We start from the raw sequence: 22,471 nt of genomic DNA, 5'->3' as shown, positions 1-22,471 counted from the left end.
GTGTCATGAGGGGATATTCAATAGTCTGTTGATCATGTGGTGGAAAGCTGCAAGTTTATGTTGGGTTGGGTGGTTGGAGGTATTGTGGATTACTGTGTCAGTTGTGGTAGGTTTCCTGTATATTTTAAATGTTTTGAAAGTATGGTTTTGTTTAAATATGGTGATGTCCAAGAAATTGATTGTACTATTGTTTTCCAGTTCTATGGTGAAGTGCAAGTTTGGGTGTATTTTGTTCAGTTTGGAGTAAAATATTTCAGTTTGCCTGGTTTTCCCTTTGTATAAAATGAAAATATCATCAACATATCTAAAACAGCTGATGATTTTGTCAAACTGATTGAGAATGTGTTTTTATTCAATGTTGTGGATGAAGATCTCAGCTAAAATGCAAGAAATGGGGCTCCCCATGGGGAGACCGTTTGGCTGGAAATAATATTGGTTATTGTAACAGAAGTAATTCTGTGAGGTGACTAGGTTAGTGAGATTTACAATTTCATTGATATGTTCAGGTGGTGTATTATTAATTCTGTTCCAGCATTGCTTTAAGGAATTTTACAGTTTCGGGAATTGGTACATTGGTGTATAAATTTGAAATGTCTAGTGAAGCTATTGTGGAGTTTTGCGGTACTTGGATTTTGTGAAGTTTTGTGGTGAGATCAATGTTGTTTTTCACTGCAGTATGATTATGAAAAGTTATATTGTCTCTTATGGTGGTATCTAGTAATTTGGCTAGTTTGTGGGCAGGTGCTGTTGTGTGATTGATCAGTGGTCTTATTGGTACATCTTGTTTGTGTATTTTTGGGAGGGCGTTGAGTCTGGGTGCTTGTGGGTTGATTTGTTTGAGAAACTTTTTCTGGTTGTTTGGGATTATGTGCTTGGTTTGGTTGATGGCATCTTTTATTTTTGTTTGATATGTGTGAGTTGGGTCAGTTGAGAGTTTTACTGTTATTGTCATTGATGAATTTGTCTACTTTCTGGTCTATGTCTGTTTTATGCATTATAACTGTGATGTTGCCTTTGTCAGCATTAGTGATGACTAGGTTGTGTTGTTTCTGCTTGTTTTTATGCTTTTCAATATCATGTGTTCTGGGTTGGTTTTTTCTGAGGGCTTGAAATTGTTTCTGTTTCTTGTTATGTCCTGTCTCAAGTAGGCTATTCTTGGTCAGTTAGGGTAGTGTTTTGTATTGCAGTCTCTGTGTCTATTATGGTATTGAATAATTGGGATTGTGAATTAGGATTGTTTGTTTTGATGTTGTGTTTCAATCCTTTGTCTAGTAATTTCATTTCTGTTTTTGTGAATTCTATTTCAGTGTTGTTGATTGTTCTTTTGTGAAAATTATGTGTGGATGTTACAGTTGGGTTCTGGGTATTCATAAGTTGAGTTAGTTTAAGGTTGTGTTTGGCTTTCAACTTGTTTTTCATAGAATCTATAATTTCTTGATTGTATGATAATATTTCATTAAATTCTATATGATGTAGTTCTGAACTCAGTTTTAAATGGAGATGGTAAGCTTTCTGGTTGAGGTTATCTTTCTGTTTGTACAAATGTTGAATGCTGTTTTTAATGTACAGTTTCTGAGCTTGTTTTTTAATTTTTGAGCAGGGGAGTTTTGATTTTTTATACTGATTTTTGCATAGTTAGGAATAATGTTATTGTGTAGTCAAAACTGGTTGAATGAAATGGAAAGGGATGTTTTCATAACCTTGATATGAGTGTTCCTGTATGAATGGATCCATTTTCTCCTCTCGGCGTGATTACTCTGTTGTATATCCATACTTTTTCACTGTTAAAATTAAACCTGAATTTTAAAAAAGTGTACAACAGAGTACTTACGAAATATTATTGGATTATTGTAAACTGTGTTCAAATTGTCGATTCATTTATGATGTACATAAGGTTGTATATTTTGTCATTTTCTCCTCTCGGCGTGATTACTCTGTTGTATATCCATACTTTTTCACTGTTAAAATTAAATTAAATATTATTGGATTATTGTAAACTGTTTTCAAATTGTCGATTCATTTATGATGTACATAAGGTTGTAAATTGTGTAAAGTTGTTGATTTATGTCATGTATATCAATGGGATAAAAGTGTTAAATGAGAAATAAATGTTCTGTTAAAAATCTACTTATTTACCCTATATAATTTTTCCTTGATTTATTAGCATTTTCAAATGTGGATATCTTCGAAATTTGTGATATCAATCATGTCACCAAGAATATTTCTATCGCATGTCCAACTAAAAGGGAACTCACACTCACACATGGGGTTGTTGACAATGGCGGCTTTGACTGGATAAATCAAGTGGGACACTACCCATTTTTCATTGAAATAGTGATTATATAACTTAACACTTTTTTGTGGTTATCAGGTTCCAGCATTCATTATATGGTACCTACTTAAATATTATATATGAGAACATGTTTCAATAGAATCATAGATAAAATAAACCAGATACACTATCCACTTACCATTTACATATTAGTGCAGCTTTTAAAAACAATAAATTCACAGAAAATTACATAGCCTTAAACATGCTCTTATAAATATACACAGGCCTACAAATATTCACTTCTAAAAATAGCATTCAAAACAATTATTTGTGCCACAGAACCGTATAGGCTACAACGAATTCGCACTGAAAATTTTAGGTTAAAATCTTGAAAATCCGGGAAAAGACGGCAACCAATGGAGCAATATTTAGCTTGTGAAGTACGATTGTAGAATTGGCAACACAGTTACAAAGACTCAATGCTTTAAGATGGGACACGGAGTTATTCCTCGTACCTCAGTCTATATAAACTCAATATTGCCACATCATATACAATGTTGCCACGTTGAAACATTTTTTACTATTAAAAAAGTAATAAAATCCGAAATTTGGAACAAAATGGATTATTGAATATTTTAAATTAAGTTTATTATTTTTTTTCAAAATGAGAGGGAGGAAAGTATCCGAGCGCCTCCCTGCTGTAGCCGCACCTGGTTGTTGATAAATTCACTGTATCAATAAATATTTCAATAACTTCTCATCCTGCCAATCCCAGTATTAAGTTTCTCTTTCTTTTAAATAAAATCATTGTATGACTGCTTCAAATATGGCTACAAAAAGCTTCAGAAGCAGTGTATTCCATGGAACGTATAATTATAATGCAGAGATACATTACATTACTAGTACCCACTGGAATCACCAAAAATTGATAATATTTCAAATTGAAAGGTTCACATACTTCAACTCTTTTAAAGCAAAAAATTGCACTTTTTTCAAATATCTCAATAACCACTGAAGTAACGATCTTGAAACCGGTTTTATAGGTTTCCTCGGCAAATTTTAAGTAAGATTATAGACTACTTTCGGATCCATTGGAACCACCAAGCACCAACAAATTATTAAAAATAAAATGTCAACTCTGCCGTTTTTAATCAGCCAATCCTTCAAAATTGTCAACAATGTTATACATAATAGCCTATACATATTTGAACTCGTCTTATATTTAAATGCTCCTGATATTTGAAATAATATCATAATATTATGGGGTACTACAAATTTGTTTCTCTTAAAATAGTAAAGAAGTGAAACTACAATTAATTTCGACTTAATTTAAGAGATAAATCTCCATACTTTAACTAAAGCTAAAAAGAAGCTTTTGACGTCTGATGGTACGGTAACATAACCTCAAAAGACAAATTTAAAATGTTAAATAACTTAACTCAAGCGTCGGGCCGAATAAAAAATTGGATTATTATGTAGAAAACTCATTTTTCATCTTTGTCCTTGTCTTTACTCTTGTCCTCTACTTACATTGTCAGTAGATGTAAGCTTACAAGGTTAAAGGAAAAAATGTGTAAAAATTAATACGGTTTAGATTTTAGAGCGATAGCAATGAATGTCACATGCAATAATTCCATGTAATTACGTGACTAGGCTGGTATATTAATAAATCGATTTCAACAAGGACAAGGAGTTAATTATTATATTCAAATATTCATAAAATAATGTCAACTACTTACTGATCATCGACTCTCGTATCGTTGTCCATTTAACCTAAAGATTGTATTTGTAGTTGTCTGTGTGTAGAGTATGAAATACAGCTGAGAGCTGACCTATGTCGTCTGTTGTCGTCTGTGCAGCTAGCAGCGTGTGTTTTCAAAGTGAAGGAACGATAATTGGAACGATTGAACAAAAATCGACCTTGAGCTATCTTGTACTTGTAATTCTGTCACATGATAGGCTTATTCATTTAATGTCATGGTACTTGTGTGTTGTGTTATGCCATGTTGTCAGTCATTGAGTAATGAATAGCGCATAGCAACAGCCCAATAATTAAACGCTAAAAAATGCTTATTGATGTTCATAGAGTTGTTGGGTTATTGTAGATTGAGGCCAAAAGTCGTAAATTTACAATACATTCATTATGTTATCATGACAAGTGAAGCAGCAGCTATCTTGAAAGCTATAGTGAGGTCCTCGTTATAATGGCAGTGTTTGATTAGCAATGGTATTGCTATATCCTTGTCTATCATTCAACAAAGCGGATAGCGCTATCTCTTTCTCGGTTTGCTCTGTTGCCAGATCGTCTTTTAACAATTTAGAATTAATAATTAATTAACAAATTATTTTATCTTAATTATGAAAATTCATTGTCAAATTATTGAAAAATATAATTTCTTGCTTAATAAAATATAGCCTAATTGATTATTTTAAAGGGGAATGAACAGCAGTTAATATTACATCAATAAACCTGTATCAGCTCCCATCTATAGAAAAGATTGACAACACAGAGGATCGGCAATGTTGTCCTGCTATCTTTCTTCATTGCCATTATAACTTGGACCTCACTATAGGAACCTCGTTTATACGATTTTGATAGTAGGCTACCAGTGTCATTGCGGATAAGCGAATTATCGGATGAAACGTTTTTACCGAATTCTAAATAAGAACGCCGCCTTCCGTTTCAATAGGCCTACTGTAGCCTACTGTGTATTCGCAATACGGGAGCATAATGCGGTGGCGTAGCCTATATTTGATAAAGGAGTCTACATTTTCATTTATTAGGAGGTAATTGTTCAGTATTTATGCCGCATCTACATATTGGCCCAACGAAGGCCAACATCGGCCAGCGCCAATGTGTGGATGGGTGGAAGGCCAGCGCAACTGGCAAACCACCCATCCACACTATAGTCCGTACAAAATAACTTTTGACTTGGGAGGGACATGCGCAGCAGAGAAAGCATACAGCAGGACGAGGAATACAGAAATATGAAATCTTCAGTTTTGCAAAGACCTTGACAAAGGAATTTAAAGGGAATGTTTCAAACACAATATTATTGACTTTGCAGCTTTGTTGGGACTAGTTAGGAGGTGAGCATATCAAAACACCCCATCTCTACCCCTTGTGCTAAGGGGATGAGGGTTATTTGAAAGTTGCATTCTTAATTTATATCCGTTCTGAACCGGCCAGCGTTCTCCAACTTCTAGTGACTGTTCATGTGTTCATGATAAACATGCGAAGTTTCCTCTCTGAAAGCAGTCAGACGACTGACTCTAATCAAATTGGCAACTGCGCTTCTATCTACCTATGACTCTAAATCATTGAATGTAATCAATCATTGTAATTGGCTGATCTCCCTCCATTTCTCTGCACCGCGCTATTCCTATAGTTCTCATTGCATGCCTTCTAGTTAATATTTTCAACCTCCAACTCCATTTTCAATTATTTAACATTTTGAATGCGGAACTCCGTGTAGCGAACGCTTGCCAACTTTGGGTACCGCAGGCCTTGATTGGCCACGCAGTGTGGACACATGTGGATGGCAAGACCTACGCGGCCAAGCTTAGGTTGTCACTTTTGCAGAATTGAAAATTTCACCCCTCCCCCACATGAAGTTGCTATAACAATGAAAGGAGGATATGAAATAGTGAAATAATACTTGAGATTGAAGAGAATTCAATGCTCTACAAACCAACGATAAGCATTAATTTTTATCATGCATTGTTGGAGAGTTATGAGCCCTGAAAGAGCAAAATATTGGATGAAAACCTGTTATTCAGATTAAGATTGTTGTTAACAATCCTACACTTTCATGAGCGAATATCTCGAAAACTATTGATAATATCACAAAACTTCACCCACCAAAAATTTTGAAGAATTTATCAAGCTTCATGTTTTAATGGTTATAGTCATGTCGGTTGAACGCATTTTCCCAAGATATAAGCGTGTAAGTAAAAAAATTAAGAATGCAACTTTCAAATAACCCTCATCCCCTTAGCACAAGGGGTAGAGATGGGGTGTTTTGATATGCTCACCTCCTAACTAGTCCCAACAAAGCTGCAAAGTCAATAATATTGTGTTTGAAACATTCCCTTTAAATTCCTTTGTCAAGGTCTTTGCAAAACTGAAGATTTCACACTAAAGCTGCTGCAAAAGTCATGGGGAAATGCATAGAATTTCGAAATTATACATCAAATCGAAGAGAATTCAATACGCTCATAATCAGCATGAAATTTGTTTCATCGATTTTAGAAAAGTTATGAGCAAAAATAGCAACAACAAAAAAATGGAAGTGAAGGTGATTTTTCAAAAATTCCACACCTTCAAGAGCGGATATCTCGAAAACTATAAGAGATATTTCTATAGAAATAAAATATTAATAAATAAATGTTGGTTGCATGCATCCCATTATGGTTGCATGGGCTCTGTTTGCTTTATTGCATCCTCAGGCATTCCTGCAGATTCTTGCTTTTCTGGACTTGTGAAACGCTCATCCTCACTTTCCAGTTGGGTTGGTGTGATTGAGCTTACGTCATCTATGTCGTAATCAGTAGAAGCCTTTTCAATGTTGATAGCCTCTACATAAGAGTGCAACGGAGCCTCTACATGAGACTGCAACCGAACCTCCTGTGTTCCTGAAGCTCACCTCTTCCTTCTCCTCCTCCTGTAGTTCAAAGGTGCCATTTTCTGGTTTCTCGCATATAATTTGAGAACTATACATCTTACGGACATCACTATTCCATACAAAATATTGAAGCTTACATAATTTTCTACAATAATCATCCAACAAATTTTTCTATGAAAATATATTATCTTATAGTTTTCGAAATATCCCCTCTTGAAAAGTGGAAGTTTTTAAAATAACGTTCACCTCCATTTTTTTGTATTTACGCTCTTATAACTTTTATGAAATCGATGAAACAAATTTCATGCTGATTATGAGCGTAAGGAGCATTGAATTATCTTCAAGTTCAGGTATAATTTCACAATTTTATGCATTAACTCACGACTGTTGCAGCAGCTTTAGTGTTTAGTGTGAAATCTTCAGTTTTGCAACAATAGACCAATTGACAAAGGGATTTAAAGGGAATGTTTCAAATACAATTTTTGACTTTGCAGCTTTGTTGGGACTAGGAGGTGAACATATCAAAACACCCCATCTCTACCCCTTGTGCTATATATATATATATTATATATATATATATATATATATATATATATATATGTATATGAGATATGTAAGTTTTAAGTGTTTTATAGCTGTACACACCATTATAACTGTACACTGTATTTCTAATATTTGAAAACATGCCATTTGAAAGAAAAAGCAAACCTCTCTATAACCTACCCTTTGATCATCATGTATAATTATTGGTGCTTGCAATATACCATATATATATATATATATATATAAACAGGATACACACGACACGGATGGATTAAAAACACTTGAAAACTTTAATTTAAACGACAATTTTCGGGGGCTGGGCCCCCTTTGTCAATCAAACAGGAAGTTGACATTGCTTTTTGAAGTTGAAAGAACCTTGTGATGGACGGGACGGTCCCGCTTGAGGTGAATCTCCACCCCGACGAGTGCATGCTGCTATTAGTTTTGGATTTACATACTTTTTTTGACAAGAGTTGTGAATCCTCACCTCTCCGCTTTTCTTGAGAAAGCGTTGATGGTGAGGATTTTGACGTTCAACACCACATTCTAACAATATTTCCAGTCCTCTCTGGGTCACAATGTGACTTGACTCACCTTCTTTAGTTGTCTGACAAATAAAACACAGTGTATCGTCGATCCCACTCATTGTTTTACACGCTAGTCACAGTAACAAACACTACAATCAAGGTAAACTCGTAAACTGAGTAGCTGCAGTTCACGCAGACTCCTATGTGAGGAGAAGTGTCACGTGACCATTCCCCGTCCATATGCGTTGGGTCTCGAAAGGGTTTCAAGAGGCTCCATTTAGGTTCTGCTCGTCCTTCCCCTAGTCACTACCACTGAACCACTACACAACCTTCCCCAAGAATGGACATTCATATTATGTTCAAACTTTACTTTTCATTTAGATAAACATTTGTAAAATAGTATTGCAAACGATTCCTTGAAATAGCATAATAATAATTGTTGAAGATTTTGAATACATTTAACCACCATTTCGTTGAACGACTTCTAGAAGTTTATATAACTTTCTGAGTAATTTATTTCAAAATAACTTTTATTTCACTTATTTTTATTGCAATCTAGAATCTAACCATGAATACTATGTTATCTATTTGAATAGATTAACTTATCTGACCTAATTTTAACCACACACCTCATTAACCTCAATAATCTTAATTAACCTCATAATTCTTAACCTCACACATCCCTTTTCTGCCATCTTCCTCTGGAAACCCCAAATGACAAAGCTGACTTGGCTCCCTTACAAAAAATAGCTAATTCTCATGTTCACCATTATGAGCCAGTAAGATTATCACTGACCTCATAAACATCATGACAACACCATTATCACGATCAATTAATACTATAGACGACTAACTCAGCCGTGAATCCGACTAAAAACGTGAATTTGATGATTTTTCGCAGAATTGAAAAAATACCAATTTTCGACGAGCCATAACTCGCTCCCTATAGGAGATAGATGAACGTTTTATGGACTAAAATTGTAGAGTTTAATGCTCTCCAAAAAAGTATAGAACAAAAATATTGATAGAACAACTAGTTTTGGAGATATCGTGGAAAAACTGAAAAAAGTACGAAAATTCAGCGGTTTTTAGGCTGCCAAAAGTTATGCCTTCAGAAATTTTGGTGGGAAACCATAGATTACTCTTATTAGAACCCAAATGGACCGATTAAAGCAATAAAATCAATTACCTTAATTTTTTTTGGTCGGGTCGCTTTATAATGACTATTTGACTGGGCTAATAGTACTACTTGATGAATTTAACGAACATGTAAATATTGAAAAATAAAACACAAAACCCATAACCATTATTATTTATAGTTGAAGATATTTCAAACCTTAACCACTGCTCGTGGTATTACAACTCAAAACTCATATACATCAACAGCTATTGAACATGTAATGGGTACTCAAGACTAAAGACTATCAGAGAAGTCAGGACGCCTTTAATCAGCAATTAATCATAGTTGAATATTTCATAAAATGTTATATTAAATCGAGCTACAAAAAATATTTTGAACTTATTAGGAGTTGGATCCAATTATAGGATTATCTTATTAGGATTATTAGGAGTTGGATCCAATAAATTGGATAAGTACAATAAAATTAAAATTTATCATTCTGCATATCTATTTAGATCATTGGTCCATGAAAGCTCTGGAAGTGGTCCGCGAGGAGCCCGGAGGAAAAATTATGTTTTAAAGCTTTATTAGTGTTTTTAAATTATCTTCATTGGTCTATATTGAAGTATAATCAATTTCCCTTCTAAAATGTTACAACGAACTCGTAAGTTCAAAGTATGTTTCCAATCGGTAAAAGGAGTAACAAGCTTCAAATTTCCAATGCAATAATGTTATGCTATGTTTTTGAAGGGACGGATTCAAGGATCCAAAGAACCTCACACTTCAACCGAAGCTTATTATTTTGTGTCCCAAGTATGTTAGTTGGGCAAACCAATACCTGTGTCCTGTACAAGATCTAGGAGTTTTTTTTCCCTATACTAACATGCCATTCATCAGCTGGTTGCTTGCAATCAAACAGAGCCCTTCTCCTTGGCCCTAGTCTTTCGCAATCCAGTATGATATGCTTGGCAGTCTCTTCAAATTGATTACAAAGCATACATATCTGACTTTTATTTCTGAGTCCAATTGTGTGGAGATGTTTCCTGAAGTGGCCGTGTTCAGTTATCAGAGCAATCAGCTGCTTGACCTGATCTCTACCCAAACTCACCAGCCAGCTGGTGAAGTAAGAGCTTGGGTCTGCTAGCAGCCTTTTGCCAAGTGCTTGACCAGGGTGACCCTGCCATTGCTGGTGATTTAAGTCCCTGGACCATCTACTTATTGTATGAAAGGCATTTGTTTTACTTATGCCACAGCTTGGTTCTGGACCAAAGAAAGGCATACTGGAATCCCGCATAACAAGCTCATCTGCACGCTCGTTACCTTCTATGCCTCCATCGCCAGGTACCCAACCAAGATGCACAGAGTTGCGTGTTGCAAATTCTGCTCACAAATGCAATAAGATAGGATTATAAAGTTTGTTTGGATAGTTCATAAACAGCATGGATTTTTCCATCGTTTTTTGAAAAGTTATAAGAGGAAAATTGCAAAAAATGCTGGCAAAAGTATTTTTCTAAAAGATGTCACACCTTCATAAAAACAGAAAGGCGGGGTCAAAAGTTGTCTTTCAAACTTTTCCTTCTATAACCCTCCGTTGACTGGACAAAATTATATCCAAATAAGAAAATGAATGGAACAGTTTTTCAGTGATTTGTGGAGTAAAAGTTGTGTCCTTCTGTTGCATCAAACCTCCTTTACGTGGTGGTGGATCTAAATAGTAAGTAGTTGCAGCGGAGAACTTATAATATTTGTTTCAATGTGACTTATATTTGAGAAGAAAGAACATTTTCTTCACTGTACTTCAGTGAGGATCGGTTTTTATCGCTCGGTGCAAAGTTCAATTTACTTGAAGATAGCTGACATATTTCTGCTATCTTTCTTCTCCGACAGTTTTGGATTGTTGTTCTTCTTCCTTCTATTCTGTTCTCCTTTTCCTAGTGTCCGTTCTTATCAGGAGCTTCCGATAATGTTCCCGCCTTGCTTGCTATCTAGGCGCTTTCTCTCTTTCCTTCTATTCTCCTGCTTTCCTCTTGTATAGTTTATTTATCCAACTAAAACGGGTGATTATAGCTCCGAGAACTGATAGAGTGGCTGGGCGAGGAACCGAGATATTGGCGCCAATTATTCAAAATCTTGAACCATGACAATATTTACATATAAGAACACTAGAAACGGATTGGGAGTGTATTATAGAGATCAATGCTATAGGAAAAGCCATTCTCTTACCAACGGAGACTTAGTGTGGAGATGTAATAGTAAGGGCTGCTCAGGTACACTTACAACTGACGCAATGCTTGAAAAAGTAAAAGTGAGCAAGGTGAAACATTCCAAACATCCAGTACCCTCTGCTCCACCTAACTTGACAAATAGCCTTCAACCACAGAAAAGATTGATAGAAAGATTGGACAAAGTAGCTAATGCCTCAGTGACGCAGAGATTGTCACTCGACTCTGTGTTGAATAGTCGACGGAGGGGTGAGTTGAATGATGCAGAGTGTCAGACAGACGACTTAATTCTCAAGGAAAAGGATGAACTGATAGCATGCATAGATGAGTTGCTTTGTCATCGAGATTCACTCATTGAGGAAATCAAGGACATTAAAGATATCGGTATCTCTATAGTTCCAGATGATGTAGAATTTAAATTCGATCAGAATGCACATTCTCAAAGTATAAGTACGCAAACCGAATCTTATTACGGATTGACCACCAAGAAATGCAAGCCAGATTGTGATAGCTTGGATATCATTACTATTCGAGAACAAACAATCAAGATTTTGAATGAAAATAATAATACCCTTCACAGGGAGATTCAAGAAATGGAACTTGAGATAATGAAAAATTATGACAGAATAAATTCTATAATGCAAGAAAATTATGAATTGAAGGATATTATAGCAAATCTCAAAGACCAGATTGATGAACTCCTCACAAAACAAATTTGTGTTAACAATACTAAGAAATATGAAAATTTTATTGCTGATAGTGAACGGCCAAAGCTAACAGTGACATGTGACAGCCAAGGACGTGACCTGTTTTCATATTTGGAAAATTTTAATGATGGACTTAAGAGAAAGTATAATAGAAAGTATAAAAGAAAGTATAATAGAAAGTATATGGTTTTCAACCATGTACAGTCAGGTGCGCCTTTTGAAGTAGTCATGTCCTCAGTTCTAAATAAAAATGACATTGACACTTATACTGTAGATGATTATATTATTGTGATAGGAGGTACAAACAATATAAATCCGAGCACTTATTGTCGAGACCGAAAAGTGTTCATGAAATTCGCAACTAACCTGGAAAAACAAATAGCGGCATTGAATCATACCAATTTGATACTTGCAACGAATCCACAAAGGTTTGATTTGAGAGAGGATGGCTTGGAGAATGAAATTATCCAGGAATACAATTTTATAATCAGGAAGTTTGCAGCGCACAATAGTCATGTCAACATCCTTGACTTGCATCTGTTGGAGAGATATTGTCACACAAGGCATGGATTGCATTTAAACAAAAATGGGAAAAGAGCTACAGCTAAAAACATCTTCGAAATAATTAAAACGAATGAATCCTGTATTCACAATCAATCAGTTTTGAAGCCCTACTTAAATGCAAGTGAGTCAAAAATGAGGAAACAGACTGCATTTGTGCTTTCATCGACTGCAGGAACTGCGATCTCAGATTCAGCACTGGACACTACTGGCTGTGGGGAGGAGACCGCCTCTGTTGGTGTCGGGAGCGAGAGAGGAGAGTGCATGCACCAACAAGATACGTCTTCAACTTCGACTCCAATAATGGGTCGGGTGTCGCATCTTCTAGAGAATCTCGGCGGCATTGGTGACGGGAGACTAACATGCGGCGATTCTCTGGCTTCAGGTTGCCAGGAGCTCAACATTTCCAGCCCCTTCCTGGAGTATGGCTCTCCGGAACTTAAATCTCCGTACAGTCTAAAAGTCATCCAGTCATTAACACGAATGGCAAGAGGAAATTCTGCAAGTGAAATTATTAATGAGACTCTTACAAATAAGCCAGGAAACACGGAAACTGTCCAGGAAATACCTCTCAATGATAATAGTTTTTTAAGATTAACAGTGAATGGAGGAACCCTCCCGTAGAAACGGTGGAAACTAAAAAACATAAATATAGAAGTAGGGAAAATGAAACTATTAATGCAAAAAGTAAGTTTATAAATAATGTAATAATCTTCCATCAAAACATCCAGCACTTGGAGTCAAGAATAGACTCCCTAATAATCACATTGCAGGAATTAAAACCGGATATCGTAATAGTAACTGAACATAAATTAGAAGAAAATGAAATTCAAAGAATCAAAATACCAGGATATTCCTGTATGAGTTGGTATGTAAGAAAGTCGTTTAAGGGGGGAGGCGTTTTAATATTAGTATCTGAAGAGCTAGTTGAATGCAAAAACATTATGGTAAAGGCAATAACTGTTATTAATGATGATAAAATCTTTGAAACATGTATGATAGAAATAAAAATAGGTAAGAAAAAATACATTGTAGCTGGATTGTATAGAACTCCTTCAGAGAATATAGAAGTGTTTCTTGATAAATTGAATAGATTTTTAGTAGAAATTAGCAAAATTAACCAGAATGTTGTAATCGGAGGAGATTTCAATGTGGATGTTTTGAGGGAGGGTAGAAAGAAATCAGATTTTATAAATGTAATGAATATGAATGGATTTAGACATACTATAGAAATACCTACTAGAATAACTGCAACTTGTAAATCAGCAATCGACAATTTCATTACCAGTCTCAACAAAACCTCTATTAAAGTGGAATGTTTGATAACAGCTCTATCAGACCACGATGGACAAATTTTCCATATTTTAAACACAAATAATAAGTGTGAAGGTTTAAAGACTAAAACAATGGGTAGGAAGTTTGGGAAGTCCCAAATTCAGCGCTTTATAAATGATCTAGATAAATTGGATTGGACTGAACTTTATCAGTGTCCTGTAGAAAACAAGCTTTCATATTTTTACAACGTGCTCAAATATTATTTTGATCTTCACTTTCCGTTTGGTAGAATAGTAAGAGCGAAACAATGTAGTAATAAGTGGATTGATAATGAGATTGTCGACGAACATAAAAGGCTAATTGAAATGCATCAGCGATACAGGAAAGACCAAAGTAATATAAACTTAAAGAAAACTATAAAAGCACATAAAAAGCATCTAAAAAGAATTATCCTCTACAAAAAAAAGAATTATATTGACTCAAAAATAAAAAAATCAACAAATGTAAACAGAACAATATGGCAAATAGTTAACAATGAAACAACAAACAAAAAGGACAAGAAAGTTATTAAAAATATTGTACTTAAAGAGAATGGTATAGACATAGATGATCCGTATAAAATTTCAAACATGCTAAACAATGATTTTGTAGGGATGGTTGACACTCATGTCATCCCTTATCTAACCAAAAGTGACGTAACAGATGAGAAAAATGAAAAAGTTACAAAATTATCATTTAGATGTAATACAATTGAAGAGAAGGACTTAAGTAAAATAATAGATTCGATAAAACCAAAGTGGTCAGCCGGCTATGATGACATACCAATAAAAATAATCAAGGATGCTAAGTCATCACTCATCAAACCTCTTTTGCACGTAATCAATGCCTCAATTATAACTGGAGTGTACCCAAACGAATTAAAAATATCAAAAGTAATACCAGCATATAAGAAAGGAGATCCATCTGATCCTCTCAACTACAGACCTTTGGCCATCCAACCTGCCCTATCTAAAATATTTGAAAAGTGTGTACTAGTTCAGTTAATTGATTATTTTGAAACTAATGGTATACTTGACAAAGAACAACATGGCTATAGAAAAAACAGGTCAACCATTACTGCTTTGATAGAGTTCATAGAAAACATTTTAGAAAACTTAGATGAGGGATTAAATACTGTAGGAGCATTCCTGGATTTAACCAAAGCATTTGACAGTGTGAATCATAAATTATTATTAAATAAACTTCAAAATTACGGAATTAGAGGTAAAGAGCTTAGCTGGATCAAGTCATATCTAGAAGGACGGCAACAGTATGTAAATATAAAGTATACAAGCAATAAAAATCAGTACAATATTGGATCAAACTTAAAATGTAATAACTATTCTGTACCACAAGGATCGGTGTTAGGTCCATTTTTGTTTCTGTGCTACTTAGGGGGGTTGCCTAAATATATGTGCGATTTAGTTGAAAATAGTAAATTATGCTTATACGCTGACGATATAAGTCTGTGCATTGCTGATAAGGACTGGAACACAACAGAAATTAAATGTAACAATTCTATATCATTAACTAAAAAGTACCTAAATCATAGACATCTGCTACTTAATGATAACAAAACAAAGTTCCTCCATTTTACTTGTAGAAATTCAGAGGTAAAACAACTTAATTCCGTAAATAATACGGAAGAAATAAAATTTTTAGGTCTATATCTTGAAAACACACTTAGTTGGTCCGTTCACATTCAAAAAATATGTAAAAAATTAAGCTCAGGAATTTTCGCGCTGAGACGACTAGCAAAAATTTCCAACTTAGAAACGTTAAAAGCAGTGTACTTTGCAATGATCCACTCCCACATTTCATATGGAATTGAAATATATGGAGGAACAAGCATCTCAAACTTAAATAAAATACTCCTATTACAAAAAGAAGCAATAAGAATAATTCTAAATCTTGATAGAGAGCAATCATGCAAGCCATTCTTCAGTAAGTTAAAGTTTATGACGGTGTACAGCCTGTACATTTATAGGACAATATTATATATAAAAACTAACGAATCTAGATTCCCACGGCAAGTAGATATACATAATTACAACACAAGAAATAAAAATAATTTTACAATAAAGAAACACAATAAGGAAAAATATAAACAAAGTCCAACGTACATGGGAATAAAATTTATTGGTTGTCTCCCAGGTTGCATAAGACATGAACCTGATAGATCAAAATTTAAGAAATTGCTGAGAGCATATTTGATGGATTTAGCATGCTACAGTATAAACGAGTTTACTGTAAAAAAATGAATTTTATACACTCACTAATTTCTCTTTAGCTTTAAGTTAGTTTTTAGTTTTTGACTTTTCATTTTTTAACAGCAAATAAAGTTTACAAAAAAAACTGATTAAATAGTAATTATAAAGAAATGAATAAATAGTAGTGGTTATGAAAAAAAACTGAATAAATAGCGATAAAAAACTGTTATTAACTTTTAAAAAGAGAAACTTATTAAAAAATTAATAGATTAGGAATTACAGGTTTTGTAAGAGGCAACAAATCATTTTTTACACAGTAAATCCCTGGATATCAACGTTAACTCATCATTCTTCAATCCTTTAATTTTGATGAAAATAAAATAAGTGTATTTCGTTTAGATTAGTCAGTAAGAAGTATTCAACCTTGATAAACCTTATCACCGATAATAATGAGTTGCACAATTTAAGAGATTCAAGTTCTATTGCACAAAGGATCTACACTTGTAGCTCAATATTTGAGACCTTCTTTAGTTGATAGCTATCAAGTTTTCAACGTTTAGGTATTAAACACTTACAACCACTTCTTTAAACCGAGACCAGCTATGCCACATCGATTGCGCAAAAAATAAAATGGTCCACTTTTAAGTTAAAAATAATAAGGAATGTTCAAAATTGAAACTTGATAGGTGAAGATGACATTTCGGCCATTGTTAATTAAAAAAAGAACTCCATAAGAGTTATGACAATACCGATCAATTCTACTTACAATATATATAACGTTTATAAAGAGGGTAGATTGGAGTTTCTCTTCTTTTTGCACTTGTTAATATTTTATTTGACTGGGGGTTGATGTATCTTCGTCATTATTCCACACGATAAATTGAACTCTAGAATAACAATGATATTCATAAATTAGAATTGGAATTATTTGATATGATAAGATATCTTTGAGCCAATACTTTGCAAACGACTGGATTGACAGCAACAGAACAAGGTAGGACAACTAATTTCATGATTTAGGCATTCTCAGAGTAAATTTTCAACAGTATTTATGATGCACAACCATTTTATTCTAATCGAATGAGTAATCGTGAAAGTGCCTTGTAGGAGTACTTTTGCCAAGAAGAGTTGGTGTGGAGGTTGGAGTAGGCGTAACACTCTTTGTTCTTTTCTGTCGCGAGGGCGAGAAGTGCTCTTGAGCATAGAGTAACACTCCAATGTCCAAGTTGCCCGCTTCCATTGCAATATTCAACGCTGTACTGCCATCCTACAAAACATTTATTACAGAATTGAATCAAATGTTTCCAAAGCCTAAAAAAACTATTGAATATTGATAAAAAATCAAATTATTTATATTATTGAATAAATAATACAAAGAACAAAAGTACATTAAAACAAAGTATATTATATGATTAGACATAATCACCGCTTGGATGATTTGTCCGTATGCGGGGAGGAGTCGCTGAAAGCCGAAAAATACTATAATGTAGAACATTAGAACATAACAGTTATAAACTTGAAAAAAAATTAAAAAACTGAGTAAATCAACGTCAAAGGATCACTAAACTCAAATCGGTTCAACAAATAATTTACAGAAAACATGGATAAAATTGTAGCTGAAGTTAAAAGTAAAATTTCCATTCATAGTGCAATGGACTTTTTGAAAGCTGGTTAGCTGGTTACTGTGCGCCACGTCTAGATTTGAATTTGAATTAGTTGGAGATGTCTATGACTTCAGTCCAAGATGCTTAAAGTCAGTCTTGATTATTATAGATCCTCTTACACACTTACTTAATACTTACTTACTTACTTGAAGGTGTTTTTACACATAGCTTGAAGTTGAACAAAGTTCTACCCATATATAAAAAAGGCTGTAGATAAGATTATAATAGCTTTAGGTCTATTAACATAACTATTACTGTTTCAAAAGTATTTGGAAAGGCTAAATGATCAAATTGTGGATTACTTTGAAAGAAACAACCTTTTCAACAATTCTCAATTTGGATATAGGACTGGGAGAAATACGGTTAGTGCTGCAATTGATCTCTACAGGGATTGTCTGAATGCTTTAGAGAACAAGAAATTTATTCAGACCAAATTTTTTGACCAGTCAAAAGCATTTGGCACTGTATCTCACAAACTGTTGCTAGATAAGCTTGCATTTTATGGTTTCCGGAAAAGATCTTTCAGACTGATAGTCTTATTTGGAGGATCGATTCCCGAAGGTTGTTTTTGAGGAATCACAATGTCTACCTGTCTCTCATGGCGCGCCTAAGTGATCTATTTTGTTCATCAATATTTCAATTTATTGGAAAAAAGATACAATGTAGTGAATCAGTGTGGATGCGACAGGCACACTGCCCAAAACCGCACTTCACACAAAAAAATCGTGTACATGAATTAATGATCTACCAACAATTGTAAACACTCCAGCCAAAAGCTATTTGTTTGCGGATGATCTGTGTATTTTTCTGAGCTTGCCCACAGTAGTTTCCTTGAGTCAAGCATACCAGGATTTGGCTGATTCGATTGAGAGCTGGCGTAATTCAAATTTAAAATTTATTAATTGTCAACACTGATAATGTTCAGGACTTGTTTATCAGCTATAATTTTGAAGACTCACTATGAATGAGGAAAAAGAGGCTAAGTTTCTTGGCTTCACCCTTGACACTTGCCTTAAGGACCGTTTTGCTCGGAGCGGCTGTAGCGTCTGACGCTAAGCGATCATCGCGCACTAATGCTCTTATGGGAATGCCGTAGTTCAGTTTTGCTCCAAGCGTCTGACGCTAGCGGCTCCACCGTCTCCAGCGTCAGACGCAAGTTCTACTGCTCTCGGACCAGTTGTAGACGCGAGAGACGCGCGGCTGTAGTGCTTTTGTGAACAATGGGTGACACGAAAAAACCGAAAAATTTACGTTTTATTGTGAAGAAGACGATAAATTGATTGAGGCGGTAGCTTCACACCCTCCGAAAATTCATTTTCGTCCATCCGTAAGTGGGTTGTAATCAACTTTTGGAAGTATCCTTCATCCTTTCGATTGGAGAATATGGGATGGATCACTTTCCTTGGAGTTAGGAAAATAAATTTAAAATACTTTCGTCCTCCATTTCCTCATACATCATCCACTTCAAAATACACTTCATCCTCTTACGAGAGAGACTGATTTTCACAACACAACACAACACTAGCAATACTGTCAGGATTTTACAGTCGCGGACGCTAAAGTCTGAAGTGGAGCAAAATAGCCTCGCGATCATCGTTCAGCGTCAGACGCTCAGCGTTAGACTCTACAGCCGCTCCGAGCAAAACGTACCTTTAGTTGGTCCCAGCATACTGACATTGTTGCTAGCAAGCTGAATAAGGGAATCTACTTAATTAGAAAACTGATGTCATATTTCAGTTTGGATGCTTTAAAGGTGATTTATTATGTTCACATCCAGTCCGATTTGTCATATAGCACCATACTAAAAAGAGTTGATTCTATTTGAGTTGAGGATTCTAACTATTATAATTTTGAAGCCAGGACTCAGGACTGAAGACAGTTATATAGCTCAGAAATCATGACAAGTAGAGAAGAGGGTGAAGCACTTAAACATAGGGTTCAACATTTTGCCAATGCAACCCAGGAAATAATTTTAAATGTTCGACTTATATGCATTTTAGAAATATAGTGGAATAGCTTTTCTTCATTACAAATATTATGTTATCAGCAATATAAGCAATCCAAAAGGACACAAACACTGTTATATTAATGGTGCCTCTCTCATATTACAGGATAACCGACAGGCTCGCTTAGCTCTCCTTGGTCTTCTATAGTGGTAGTCATCTTAGCCGCCGTCCAGGATAGCCGAGATGACTGAAGCTGGATTCGCAGATAACAGTGACAATGAACAGTGAAAATATAATTGCTACGAGTATACGATAATTGAATTATTGCCACTCAGCCCGGCCGAGTGAGTATGAATAATGAATTAAAGCCATTAAAGCTTATAAGACTTATATTTTCACTGTTCATTGTCACTGTTCACTGTTCACTGTTGAGTGCGAATCCAGCTCAAGGCGTTGCACCCCTCAGTCTGCTAGCGCTACCTGGTCGGTCGTAGGTTCAAATCCCACCGGTAGGAATGGACGTCCCAGGGAAATACCAAAATACTATATTGAAAACATCAGGATCGCTTCGCTCACAGGAATATTGAATTAATTTCTTAGATATAGAATGGCTTTTTCATTTCATGACTGTCGATGTTTGAACAGTGATGTCCTCTCTACCACTAACACTACTGCATTTTAGCTTCATACTTCACAGCCCTTCAAAACGCTAAAAACTCCATGGTTATAATATATTATATGAGATTTGAGCGTAGTTTGTGTGCATTGTGTACACTCCCGAACAAGTTTTTTTGTAGTATAAATTCTTCTTTCAAAAATTTGAAAATCAATGACCACTGTTCTAAAATGTGTAGCCATAATAAATTAAAATTCTCTGTTTCGAAATCTCTTAAAATAGATTAATAAGTTAGGTTCTTGTAAAACGGAAGCTAATTTTTCTATAAACTATTTCATTACTGCATATCTACGTGAAACTAATTATTGCTACTAAGGCCATTCACATTCGGTTTGAGCCAAATAGAGGTTGACACATATAAGCACGTTTCATTTTTATTAAAGAATATACGTTAACTGGGATAAAATCGATATAATAAGAGAGAGTTATGTTAGTGGCTCGAATTCCAAAAACCGTTAATGATTTTGAATAAGAAATTTGCAATTTTCCTCAATTAGCACATCAAAGCTAGATTTGATTTTCCTTCTAGTCTGTTCAGGAAGGCGAGAGACGATGTAAGAGAGACATGCGCGTGTGAGAGTGGATCTTGGAGCAGCAAGATTGATTCACAGTAGCCACCAAACACTTGGTGTCATACAAACACTTGACTGAATCACGCAATTCACATAAACATCACGCGATTCAGTGTGAATATTGTGAACTGGTATTTACGAGATCAGCAATTAACAGATGATATCTATTCATCACAGATGAGATTATAGATTGTTCAAAATTAATCTTTAGATTACCATAAATTTTAGCAGATTCATGCCGTCAATACTTCAAAGCAGACAGATATCAAATTTGGCATGTTTGAAATACTCCAAAATTACCGTCATTCGCAACGTAACTTCTTCGTTGTGACTGCCCAAAAAATTTTCCAGAGTATATGATTTATTATTAATTTCCTTTTTTATAGCAAAAAATATCACTCGTCTGTGATCTGAACCCAGGTCCTTTGAATTTCAAGTCTTGAAGCCTACTACTAATGAAGCCATTGTATGTAAAATACTACATCCAATGAAACGTATTGCAATAATACCAAAATAGGCGTTCTCAATGTTCTAGCGCTGTATCTACTGTAATGGACGACTGTATCCATGGCCTGAATCAGTGATCGTTAGCTGATCAAAGACGTCCTATGTTGTTATGAATATCATATAGAATACCAAATATGGCTGCTCTACCTATCTCCTTCCACTCTAACCCTTCATCGCCCAAACTTGGTTGTTTTAGGCGCTTCAATATTTGAGGAAGCTTATATAAGCAAAAGTAGTTGTTTCAAATCATTAATCAAAATCAGTCTGCACACAGGGACATTATTAGCATTAACTAGGAAAACATGGAATTGAAAATGTCACGTACATTTGAGTTCCGGACATATTCAATTCCGCGTTCCGGCGACAGCTGGTGGAAGCTACTATTGTTCTATGTGCAGTATGCTCTACAGTTCCTAGGCCACAAACAAAAATAACTTGAAAGGACTTTAGTACCGAGTCAGAGATGGTTAAATCACAGTCAGGCTGGTTGATGAGCAGCTTGACAATGTCAATGTGGCCATGTTCAGCAGCACACATGAGGGCTGTGCTACCATCGTCATCCTGGATGTTGACATCGGCACCAGCCTGCAGAAGCAGTTGTACGGTCTCGAGTCGGCCATGCGAAACGGCCAACATCAGAGCAGTCTGGCCGTGCTGCCGTGCCTTCACGTTCACATCAGCTGACTGCAGTAGGCGTCGCACCACTTCTCGTTGCGTGTCACCCACTACCGCGGCCAACGTCACTAGCATCACGCACGTGTAGCCGGCTGCGTTCGGTTGGTTCAGTCGGCACACCTTCGAGTCCAGCAGGATTGACACTACGTCCAAGTTGCCGTGCGATAGTGCATAGTGTAGTGCTGTATTACCCTGAAACCAAATCAACGACTATCAATATCAAGTACTTTTAATTCTATAATTTATTCAAGTTATATTACTTGTTTATACTTTGTATTTTATCAGTGATTATCGTATACATTCTGTGCAATAACGTTGATTTGATTTTGA

At 35.2% G+C, this 22,471-nt stretch overlaps 2 protein-coding genes and 1 long non-coding RNA gene across 5 annotated transcripts in view; all 3 read right to left on the bottom strand.

The window, feature by feature from the left end:
- The window catches only part of LOC111050246 (solute carrier family 26 member 6), a 75,699-nt gene extending 71,462 nt beyond the window's left edge, over nt 1-4,237 (bottom strand). Inside the window, exons 1-2 of one of the 3 annotated variants that reach the window (XM_039441220.1) lie at nt 4,012-4,236; nt 1,832-1,958 (exon numbers count right to left, since the gene is read on the bottom strand). Coding sequence is in view for 1 of the 3 variants with exons in the window: in XM_039441218.1 (XP_039297152.1) it covers nt 4,012-4,040 (29 nt within the window). In the remaining 2 variants the exon portion in view is untranslated. Of the gene's footprint in view, nt 1-1,831; nt 1,959-2,471; nt 2,715-4,011 lie in introns of those variants that run through there. The other 2 variants (XM_039441218.1, XM_039441221.1) reach the window with 2 other exon arrangements.
- On the bottom strand, nt 1,082-3,999 carry LOC120354307. Its single transcript, XR_005572936.1, has 2 exons — nt 3,623-3,999; nt 1,082-1,781 (listed from the first exon to the last, which is right to left on the bottom strand). It is a non-coding gene; the product is annotated as an uncharacterized LOC120354307 (long non-coding RNA).
- A 12,702-nt stretch (nt 4,238-16,939) lies between the features above and the next one.
- LOC111050245 overlaps nt 16,940-22,471 on the bottom strand; it is a 205,018-nt gene continuing 199,486 nt past the window's right edge. Inside the window, exons 10-11 of the mRNA XM_039441952.1 lie at nt 21,920-22,333; nt 16,940-17,368 (exon numbers count right to left, since the gene is read on the bottom strand). Coding sequence (XP_039297886.1) covers nt 17,174-17,368; nt 21,920-22,333 — 609 coding nt within the window. The 3' untranslated portion in view covers nt 16,940-17,173. The remainder of the gene's footprint in view (nt 17,369-21,919; nt 22,334-22,471) is intronic.

The sequence above is a fragment of the Nilaparvata lugens genome, chromosome X (assembly GCF_014356525.2).
Source record: "Nilaparvata lugens isolate BPH chromosome X, ASM1435652v1, whole genome shotgun sequence".
In the NCBI taxonomy this organism is placed as follows: Eukaryota; Metazoa; Arthropoda; class Insecta; order Hemiptera; family Delphacidae; genus Nilaparvata; species Nilaparvata lugens.
The sequence above is the reverse complement of the archived record's forward strand: the minus strand, read 5'-3'. Positions and strand labels throughout refer to the sequence as shown.